This window comes from Procambarus clarkii, chromosome 14 (assembly GCF_040958095.1).
Source record: "Procambarus clarkii isolate CNS0578487 chromosome 14, FALCON_Pclarkii_2.0, whole genome shotgun sequence".
Taxonomy (NCBI): domain Eukaryota; kingdom Metazoa; phylum Arthropoda; class Malacostraca; order Decapoda; family Cambaridae; genus Procambarus; species Procambarus clarkii.
The window spans coordinates 47490272-47502491 of record NC_091163.1 but is presented as its reverse complement, the minus strand read 5'-3'; the positions used below and the strand labels follow the sequence as shown (position 1 = coordinate 47502491).

At 45.2% G+C, this 12220-nt stretch overlaps 1 protein-coding gene across 1 annotated transcript; it reads left to right on the top strand.

Annotated features, from left to right (window-relative positions):
* Positions 1-1023: 1023 nt before the first annotated feature.
* Positions 1024-9256, top strand: LOC138364633 (uncharacterized). The gene is made up of 2 exons (XM_069324592.1): positions 1024-8411; positions 8474-9256. Exons 1-2 carry the CDS (start codon positions 8063-8065, stop codon positions 9028-9030), a joined length of 906 nt encoding a protein of 301 aa, XP_069180693.1. The 5' UTR covers positions 1024-8062; the 3' UTR covers positions 9031-9256.
* Positions 9257-12220: the final 2964 nt, after the last annotated feature.

Below are 12220 nucleotides of genomic sequence, written 5' to 3'. Positions count from 1 at the left end.
TGATAATGGGTCTGACACTGACCACAGTAGATAATGGGGCTGACACTGTCCACAGGTGATAATGGGGCTGACACTGTCCACAGGTGATAATGGGGCTGACACTGTCCACAGGTTGAGGACCTCCGCAGGATAAGGGAGCCCGTCAAGAGCCTGGTGGAGGCTGGCCGGGTGGTGGCCGTCAAGAGCCTGGTGGAGGCTGGCCGGGTGGTGGCCGTCAAGAGCCTGGTGGAGGCTGGCCGGGTGGTGGCCGTCCAGGAAGACCAAGATGGCCGCCGCTCCGCCAGGATAACTCTACAAGACGGACAGCTGTACCTCCACCCACTCCTGCGTCAGCCCACGCCCGCCCACGCCCACACCCTCCAGGTTACTTTATTACACCCACTAGTCTTACTGACATTACTGACTTACTGAGTTGTGATAACTAATATGATAACATTTTGTTATACAGTTATCAACATGATTTATATCATCTTGTGCAGGAGAGTGATGTTGTGGGCGTGCTGGACCCCTCCTGCACCCTGGCGTTCCTTGACCTCGGGTGGGCGGGGTCAACAAGAGGGCGGGTCACCATCCAGCTGACCCCTGACACTCCGCTGGCCAGACAGTTTGTGTTGTTGTGTACGAGCCAGCGGGGCCACACCTACCGCAACACTAAACTGTTGTGCGTGGACAACAAGGGTCGCCCGGGGGAGCGGGTGGTGGGCGGAGACTACGAGAGTAATGATGGTAAGGGAGGAGCCCCAGTGTTGCCTGACCTCCGGGGGCAGTACCGGTGGTCACGCCAGGCAGGAGCTGTGTCGTCCAGGTGGCCGCTGGGGGGTCCCAAGAGTGCCCAGTTCATCATCATCATCAGGGACCTCCAGGATGGTGGCCAGTGGTCATGTGTCTTCGGTGATGTGGTGAGCGGCCTGGATGTGGTGAGGGCAGCAGTCAACCACAGTGACATTACGGAGGTGACTGTGGTGGACTGTGGTGTTGTGCTGCCACTCTAGTTCACTGTACCATCACCATCACTACTGTGGTGTTGTGCTGCCACTCTAGTTCACTGTACCACCACCATCACTACTGTGGTGTTGTGCTGCCACTCTAGTTCACTGTACCACCACCACCACTACTGTGGTGTTGTGCTGCCACTCTAATTCACTGTACCACCACCATCACTACTGTGGTGCTGTGCTGCCACTCTAGTTCACTGTACCATCACCATCACTACTGTGGTGTTGTGCTGCCACTCTAGTTCACTGTACCATCACCATCACTACTATGGTGTTGTGCTGCCACTCTAGTTCACTGTACCACCACTACTGTGGTGTTGTGCTGCCACTCTAGTTCACTGTACCATCACCATCACTACTGTGGTGTTGTACTGCCACTCTAGTTCACTGTACCATCACTACTGTGGTGTTGTGCTGCCACTCTAGTTCACTGTACCATCACCATCACTACTGTGGTGTTGTGCTGCCACTCTAGTTCACTGTACCATCACCATCACTACTGTGGTGTTGTGCTGCCACTCTAGTTCACTGTACCATTACTACTGTGGTGTTGTGCTGCCACTCTAGTTCACTGTACCATCACCATCACTACTGTGGTGTTGTGCTGCCACTCTAGTTCACTGTACCATCACTACTGTGGTGTTGTGCTGCCACTCTAGTTCACTGTACCATCACCATCACTACTGTGGTGTTGTGCTGCCACTCTAGTTCACTGTACCACCACTACTGTGGTGTTGTGCTGCTTTCTAGTTCACTGTACCATCACTACTGTGGTGTTATGCTGCCACTCTAGTTCACTGTACCATCACTACTGTGGTGTTGTGCTGCCACTCTAGTTCACTGTACCATCACTACTGTGATGTTGTGCTGCCACTCTAGTTCACTGTACCACCACCATCACTACTGTGGTGTTGTGCTGCCACTCTAGTTCACTGTACCATCACTACTGTGGTGTTGTGCTGCCACTATAGTTCACTGTACCATCACCATCACTACTGTGGTGTTGTGCTGCCACTCTAGTTCACTGTACCATCACCATCACTACTGTGCTGTTGTGCTGCCACTCTAGTTCACTGTACCATGACTACTGTGGTGTTGTGCTGCCACTCTAGTTCACTGTACCATCACCATCACTACTGTGATGTTGTGCAGTCACTCTAGTTCACTGTACCATCACCATCACTACTGTGGTGTTGTGCTGCCACTCTAGTTCACTGTACCACCACTACTGTTGTCTTGTGCTGCCACTCTAGTTCACTGTACTATCACCACCACTACTGTGGTGTTGTGCTGCCACTCTAGTTCACTGTACCATCACCATCACTACTGTGGTGTTGTACTGCCACTCTAGTTCACTGTACCATCACCATCACTACTGTGGTGTTGTACTGCCACTCTAGTTCACTGTACCATCACTACTGTGGTGTTGTGTTGCCACTCTAGTTCACTGTACCATCACCATCACTACTGTGGTGTTGTGCTGCCACTCTAGTTCACTGTACCATTACTACTGTGGTGTTGTGCTGCCACTCTAGTTCACTGTACCATCACCATCACTACTGTGGTGTTGTGCTGCCACTCTAGTTCACTGTACCATCACTACTGTGGTGTTGTGCTGCCACTCTAGTTCACTGTACCATCACTACTGTGGTGTTGTGCTGCCACTCTAGTTCACTGTACCATCACCATCACTACTGTGGTGTTGTGCTGCCACTCTAGTTCACTGTACCACCACTACTGTGGTGTTGTGCTGCTTTCTAGTTCACTGTACCATCACTACTGTGGTGTTATGCTGCCACTCTAGTTCACTGTACCATCACTACTGTGGTGTTGTGCTGCCACTCTAGTTCACTGTACCATCACTACTGTGATGTTGTGCTGCCACTCTAGTTCACTGTACCACCACCATCACTACTGTGGTGTTGTGCTGCCACTCTAGTTCACTGTACCATCACTACTGTGGTGTTGTGCTGCCACTATAGTTCACTGTACCATCACCATCACTACTGTGGTGTTGTGCTGCCACTATAGTTCACTGTACCATCACCATCACTACTGTGGTGTTGTGCTGCCACTCTAGTTCACTGTACCATCACCATCACTACTGTGGTGTTGTGCTGCCACTCTAGTTCACTGTACCATCACCATCACTACTGTGCTGTTGTGCTGCCACTCTAGTTCACTGTACCATGACTACTGTGGTGTTGTGCTGCCACTCTAGTTCACTGTACCATCACCATCACTACTGTGATGTTGTGCAGTCACTCTAGTTCACTGTACCATCACCATCACTACTGTGGTGTTGTGCTGCCACTCTAGTTCACTGTACCACCACTACTGTTGTCTTGTGCTGCCACTCTAGTTCACTGTACTATCACCATCACTACTGTGGTGTTGTGCAGTCACTCTAGTTCACTGTACCATCACCATCACTACTGTGGTGTTGTGCTGCCACTCTAGTTCACTGTACCATCACCATCACTACTGTGGTGTTGTGCTGGCACTCTAGTTCACTGTACCATCACCATCACTACTGTGGTGTTGTGCTGCCACTCTAGTTCACTGTACCACTACTACTGTGGTGTTGTGCTGCCACTCTAGTTCACTGTATCACCACCATCACTACTGTGGTGTTGTGCTGCCACTCTAGTTCCCTGTACCATTACCATCACTACTGTGGTGTTGTGCTGCCACTCTAGTTCACTGTACCACCACCATCACTACTGTGGTGTTGTGCTGCCACTCTAGTTCACTCTACCATCACTACTGTGGTGTTGTGCTGCCACTCTAGTTCACTGTACCATCACTACTGTGGTGTTGTGCAGTCACTCTAGTTCACTGTACCATCACTACTGTGGTGTTGTGCTGCCACTCTAGTTCACTGTATCACCACCATCACTACTGTGGTGTTGTGCTGCCACTCTAGTTCACTGTACCATCACTACTGTGGTGCTGTGCTGCCACTCTAGTTCACTGTACCATCACTACCGTGGTGTTGTGCTGCCACTCTAGTTCACTGTACCATCACTACTGTGGTGTTGTGCTGCCACTCTAGTTCACTGTACCATCACTACTGTGGTGTTGTGCTGCCACTCTAGTTCACTGTACCATCACCATCACTACTGTGGTGTTGTGCTGCCACTCTAGTTCACTGTACCACCACTACTGTGGTGTTGTGCTGCTTTCTAGTTCACTGTACCATTACCGTCACTACTGTGGTGTTGTGCTGCCACTCTAGTTCACTGTACCATCACCATCACTACTGTGGTGTTGTGCTGCCACTCTAGTTCACTGTACCATCACCATCACTACTGTGGTGTTGTACTGCCACTCTAGTTCACTGTGCCATCACTACTGTGGTGTTGTGCTGCCACTCTTGTTCACTGTACCATCACCATTACTACTGTGGTGTTGTGCTGCCACTCTAGTTCAATGTACCATCACCATCACTACTGTGGTGTTGTGCTGCCACTCTAGTTCACTGTACCATTACCATCACTACTGTGGTGTTGTGCTGCCACTCTAGTTCACTGTACCACCACCATCAATACTGTGGTGTTGTGCTGCCACTCTAGTTCACTGTACCATTACCATCACTACTGTGGTGTTGTGCTGCCACTCTAGTTCACTGTACCACCACTACTGTGGTGTTGTGCTGCCACTCTAGTTCACTGTACCATCACCATCACTACTGTGGTGTTGTGCTGCCACTCTAGTTCACTGTACCATTACAATCACTACTGTGGTGTTTTGCTGCCACTCTAGTTCACTGTACCACCACTACTGTGGTGTTGTGCTGCCACTCTAGTTCACTGTACCATCACCATCAATACTGTGGTGTTGTGCTGCCACTCTAGTTCACTGTACCATTACTACTGTGGTGTTGTGCTGCCACTCTAGTTCACTGTACCATCACTACTGTGGTGTTGTGCTGCCACTCTAGTTCACTGTACCACCACCATCACTACTGTGGTGTTGTGCTGCCACTCTAATTCACTGTACCATCACTACTGTGGTGTTGTGCTGCCACTCTAGTTCACTGTACCATCACTACTGTGGTGTTGTGCAGTCACTCTAGTTCACTGTACCATCACTACTGTGGTGTTGTGCTGCCACTCTAGTTCACTGTATCACCACCATCACTACTGTGGTGTTGTGCTGCCACTCTAGTTCACTGTACCATCACTACTGTGGTGTTGTGCTGCCACTCTAGTTCACTGTATCACCACCATCACTACTGTGGTGTTGTGCTGTCACTCTAGTTCTCTGTACCATCACTACTGTGGTGTTGTGCTGCCACTCTAGTTCACTGTACCATCACTACTGTGGTGTTGTGCTGCCACTCTAGTTCACTGTACCATTACTACTGTGGTGTTGTGCTGCCACTCTAGTTCACTGTACCATTACTACTGTGGTGTTGTGCTGCCACTCTAGTTCACTGTACCATCACCATCACTACTGTGGTGTTGTGCTGTCACTCTAGTTCACTGTACCACCACTACTGTGGTGTTGTGCTGCCACTCCAGTTCACTGTACCATTACCATCACTACTGTGGTGTTGTGCTGCCACTCTAGTTCACTGTACCGTCACCATCACTACTGTGGTGTTGTGCTGCCACTCTAGTTCACTGTACCATCACTACTGTGGTGTTGTGCTGCCACTCTAGTTCACTGTACCATCACCATTACTACTGTGGTGTTGTGCTGCCACTCTAGTTCACTGTACCATCACTACTGTGGTGTTGTGCTGCCACTCTAGTTCACTGTACCACCACTACTGTGGTGTTGTGCTGCCACTCTAGTTCACTGTACCATCACCATCACTACTGTGGTGTTGTACTGCCACGCTAGTTCACTGTACCATCACTACTGTGGTGTTGTGCTGCCACTCTAGTTCACTGTACCATCACCATTACTACTGTGGTGTTGTGCTGCCACTCTAGTTCAATGTACCATCACCATCACTACTGTGGTGTTGTGCTGCCACTCTAGTTCACTGTACCATTACCATCACTACTGTGGTGTTGTGCTGCCACTCTAGTTCACTGTACCACCACTACTGTGGTGTTGTGCTGCCACTCTAGTTCACTGTACCATCACCATCACTACTGTGGTGTTGTGCTGCCACTCTAGTTCACTGTACCATTACCATCACTACTGTGGTGTTTTGCTGCCACTCTAGTTCACTGTACCACCACTACTGTGGTGTTGTGCTGCCACTCTAGTTCACTGTACCATCACCATCACTACTGTGGTGTTGTGCTGCCACTCTAGTTCACTGTACCATCACCATCACTACTGTGGTGTTGTGCTGCCACTCTAGTTCACTGTACCATCACCATCACTACTGTGCTGTTGTGCTGCCACTCTAGTTCACTGTACCATTACTACTGTGGTGTTGTGCTGCCACTCTAGTTCACTGTACCATCACTACTGTGATGTTGTGCTGCCACTCTAGTTCACTGTACCATCACCATCACTACTGTGGTGTTGTGCTGCCACTCTAGTTCACTGTACCACCACTACTGTGGTGTTGTGCTGCCACTCTAGTTCACTGTACCATTACCATCACTACTGTGGTGTTGTGCTGCCACTCTAGTTCACTGTACCATCACCATCACTACTGTGGTGTTGTGCTGCCACTCTAGTTCACTGTACCATCACTACTGTGGTGTTGTGCTGCCACTCTAGTTCACTGTACCATCACTACTGTGGTGTTGTGCTGCCACTCTAGTTCACTGTACCATCACCATCACTACTGTGGTGTTGTGCTGCCACTCTAGTTCACTGTACCATCACCATCACTACTGTGGTGTTGTGCTGCCACTCTAGTTCACTGTACCATCACTATTGTGGTGTTGTGCTGCCACTCTAGTTCACTGTACCATCACCATCACTACTGTGGTGTTGTGCTGCCACTCTAGTTCACTGTACCATCGCCATCACTACTGTGGTGTTGTGCTGCCACTCTAGTTCACTGTACCATCACTACTGTGGTGTTGTGCTGCCACTCTAGTTCACTGTACCATCACCATCACTACTGTGGTGTTGTGCTGGCACTCTAGTTCACTGTACCATCACCATCACTACTGTGGTCTTGTGCTGCCACTATAGTTTACTGTACCATCACTACTGTGGTCTTGTGCTGCCACTATAGTTCACTGTACCACCACCATCACTACTGTGGTGTTGTGCTGCCACTCTAGTTCACTGTACCATCACCATCACTACTGTGGTGTTGTGCTGCCACTCTAGTTCACTGTACCACCACCATAACTACTGTGGTGTTGTGCTGCCACTCTAGTTCACTGTACCATCACTACTGTGGTGTTGTGCAGCCACTCTAGTACACTGTACCATCACCATCACTACTGTGGTGTTGTGCTGCCACTCTAGTTCACTGTACCACCACCATCACTACTGTGGTGTTGTGCTGCCACTCTAGTTCACTGTACCATCACCATCACTACTGTGGTGTTGTGCTGCCACTCTAGTTCACTGTACCATCACCATCACTACTGTGGTGTTGTGCTGCCACTCTAGTTCACTGTACCATCACTACTGTGGTGTTGTGCTGCCACTCTAGTTCACTGTACCATAACCCATCACCATCACTCCTGCATCACTATGGACTGTGGGTTTTGATGCCAATGTAATTCAAGTACAACCTTTATCACTATATTACCATAACTTCACTATCTTTGGTGTTTAACTATCATACGTGACTATCACTGCTGTATCACCATCATTTGCTCTTTCACAGTACTGTCACCTATCATTGCTATATCACTATCACCTCACTATAACATCTATATCACCATCACCTCAGGTCCCACACCTGGGATAATGTACTGACCATGTTGAGTAACTGATTGTTGGTGTCACTGTTATATCACCAACAGCTCACTATCACTTTCACTGCTTCACCAACATCATCTCACTTTCACTGCTTTATCACCTCACACTGATATATTTCCTCCTTACTTTCACTAATATATCACTATCATTGCTACATCACCACTACTGCACCATCACTGCTATATTTCCTTCACCTCACTATCACTGCTATGTTTCCTTCACCTCACTATCACTGCTATATCACCATCACCTCACTATCACTGCTATATCACCATCACCTTACTATCACTTGCTATATCACCATCTCACTATCACTGCTAGATCACCATCACCTCACTATCACTGCTATATCACCATCACCTCACTATCACTGCTATATCACCATCACCTCACTATCACTGCTATATCACCATCACCTTACTATCACTTGCTATATCACCATCACCTCACTATCACTTGCTATATCACCATCACTGGTATATCACCTTCACCTCACTATCACTGCTATATCACCATCACTGGGATATCACCTTCACTGCACTAGCACTGCTATATCACAATCACTGGTATATCACCTTCACCTCACTATCACTGCTATATCACCATCACTGGTATATCACCATCACCTCACTATCACTGCTATATCACCTTCACCTCACCATCACTTGCTATATCACCATCACTGGGATATCACCTTCACCACACTAGCACTGCTATATCACCATCACTGGTATATCACCATCACCTGCTATCACTGGTATATCAACATCACTGGTATATCACCTTCACCTCACTATCACTGCTATATCACCATCACTGGTATATCACCTTCACCTCACTATCACTGCTATATCACCATCACTGGTATATCACCTTCACCTCACTATCACTGTTATATCACCATCACTTGTACATCACCATCACCTCACTATCACTGCTATATCACCATCACTGGTATATCACCATCACCTGCTATCACTGGTATATCACCATCACTTGTATATCACCTTCACCTCACTATCACTGGTATATCACCTTCACCTCACTATCACTGCTATATCACCATCACTGGTATATCACCTTCACCTCACCATCACTGCTATATCACCATCACTTGTACATCACCATCTCCTCACTATCACTCAGGTCCCACACATGGGGTCAAACACTAAGCTAAGTAACAAAACTTAGCTGTGGATAAGCTGCCATGTATATATTTGACACCAGAATATAACAATGTAATATAATATATATTATTTCATTATCCATAGTGTTACTCTACAGTTGTAAATTGGTCGGTGCTTGTTAGTCTGTAAATAATATTACTGCTAAACACTACTAATAATTATGTGTTTAAATCACGAAAATTTACTCATGATGAAAAATTTGTTTCAATAATTACCCCTGAAATCATTCCATGGTTTAGATATGTTGATGATATTTTGTGTATATGGCCTACAGATGTAAACACAGACGAATTTGTAGCTAAACTTAATGATCAAGTCACCTCTAGAAAATTTACTATGGAGACTGAAATTGGTAAATGTTTGCCATTCTTAGATATACTTATTCATAGGGAAGATTGTTCACTAAAGTTTAGTTTTTACAGGAAGTCTACGAATAATTTATCTTATTCATTATTTCTCAGGACAGATACAATGTGAAAAAATCTATTTTTTCCTCTATGTATCTCAAGAGCTCTTCGGGTTGTTAGTCCAGAATTCTTTGATGAAGAGTTTAAGAATATTGATTCTATTGGTCTCAAGCTTTGTTATCCACTGAGTTTTTTGGAAGTTTGCCGTAGCAAAGCACGTCGTACATATTATAATAATATATGCAGTGAGAAAATTCCCCCAAAGAATGTGTTGTGTTTACAATATTTTTCTGGGTTTGAAAATATTGTCAAGGCCTTGAAACTTTTTGATATACATGTATTGTTTAATTACGAAAATACTGTTAGAAAACTATTAGCTAGAAACAGTCCTCGTAGTGATAATTGTATCATATATAAAATACCTTGTAAAGATTATAATAGGTTCTATGTTGGGCAAACATCTTAAGATTTGAAATGTAGAATGTCGCAACATAAATACTCTGTAAGACATGACCAATTGTCTAATGCGTTGTTTGTTCATTTGTCAGAAAATTCCCACCAAATTGATTGGGAGATGGCTTCTTCAATAATGAATTGTATAAGCACTTTCAGTAGGAACATAATTGAATCTGCTTTAATAGAGATTACAAAATTATGTAACTTGAACATTACCAGTGGTTTGTATAATTTATATCCATTTTTGATTGATCAGTTAAAGGGCATTTTTAGTAGGATCATTGATACACATTTGTCTCACTAATACCATGTTAATATCCACTATTTTATTAATATCAACGTATGGGCCTATTGACCCATAGGATAGAGCCCCCTATTTACATCCACCCTTTCCCAGTCATACGTTTATCATTGTACCTCACTTCACTTCACCTCTCTCCTGCCTATATATGTACAAATCTATGTACATGTAACTCACCCTTCTGAAGATGTATTATTAAATACGAAAGTACTTAAGGAAATTCCTGTTTCAATTCTTCCTTCGTGGTCTGACACTGTCACTACTAATAATTATGTTAATTGTAATAGTTATGGCAATTATGTTTTGTAACTGTTTGTTAACAGTTTCCACTGACTGTTGTCATACTGGTCCATAGTGTGTTGTGATATTACCATACTGGTCCATGGTGTGTTGTGATATTACCATACTGGACCATGGTGTGTTGTGATATTACCATACTGGTCCATGGTGTGTTGTTATATTACCATACTGGTCCATGGTGTGTTGTGATATTACCATACTGGTCCATAGTGTGTTGTGATATTACCATACTGGTCCATAGTGTGTTGTGATATTACCATACTGGACCATGGTGTGTTGTGATATTACCATACTGGTCCATAGTGTGTTGTGATATTACCATACTGGTCCATGGTGTGTTGTGATATTACCATACTGGTCCATGGTGTGTTGTGATATTACCATACTGGTCCATGGTGTGTTGTGATATTACCATACTGGACCATGGTGTGTTGTGATATTACCATACTGGACCATGGTGTGTTGTGATATTACCATACTGGTCCATGGTGTTGTGATATTACCATACTGGTCCATGGTGTGTTGTGATATTACCATACTGGTCCATGGTGTGTTGTGATATTACCATACTGGACCATGGTGTGTTGTGATATTACCATACTGGACCATGGTGTGTTGTGATATTACCATACTGGTCCATGGTGTTGTGATATTACCATACTGGTCCATGGTGTGTTGTTATATTACCATACTGGACCATATTGTGTTGTTATATTACCATACTGGTCCATAGTGTGTTGTGATATTACCATACTGGTCCATGGTGTGTTGTGATATTACCATACTGGTCCATGGTGTTGTGATATTACCATACTGGTCCATAGTGTGTTGTTATATTACCATACTGGTCCATGGTGTTGTGATATTACCATACTGGACCATGGTGTGTTGTGATATTACCATACTGGTCCATAGTGTGTTGTGATATTACCATACTGGTCCATGGTGTGTTGTGATATTACCATACTGGTCCATAGTGTGTTGTGATATTACCATACTGGACCATGGTGTGTTGTGATATTACCATACTGGTCCATAGTGTGTTGTGATATTACCATACTGGTCCATAGTGTGTTGTGATATTACCATACTGGACCATGGTGTGTTGTGATATTACCATACTGGTCCATAGTGTGTTGTGATATTACCATACTGGTCCATGGTGTGTTGTGATATTACCATACTGGTCCATGGTGTTGTTATATTACCATACTGGTCCATGGTGTGTTGTGATATTACCATACTGGACCATGGTGTGTTGTGATATTACCATACTGGTCCATGGTGTGTTGTGATATTACCATACTGGTCCATAGTGTGTTGTTATATTACCATACTGGTCCATGGTGTGTTGTGATATTACCATACTGGTCCATGGTCTGTTGTGATATTACCATACTGGTCCATGGTGTGTTGTGATATTACCATACTGGTCCATGGTGTGTTGTGATATTACCATACTGGTCATACAAATACAGGTTTGGATAACCTAAAGGTTATCCAAACCTGTATTTGTATGTTCTCTCCATGTTCCTAAAATATCCTCCCAAATGTCCATTCCATATTTTTCACCTGTTTCTCCATATTCTCTATTATCTACCAATGTTCACAGCATGTTCTCCGTATTCTCCATTATCTACCAATGTTCACAGGATGTTCTCTGTATTCTCCATTATCTACCAATGTTCACAGCATGTTCTCTGCCAGTTCAAATCA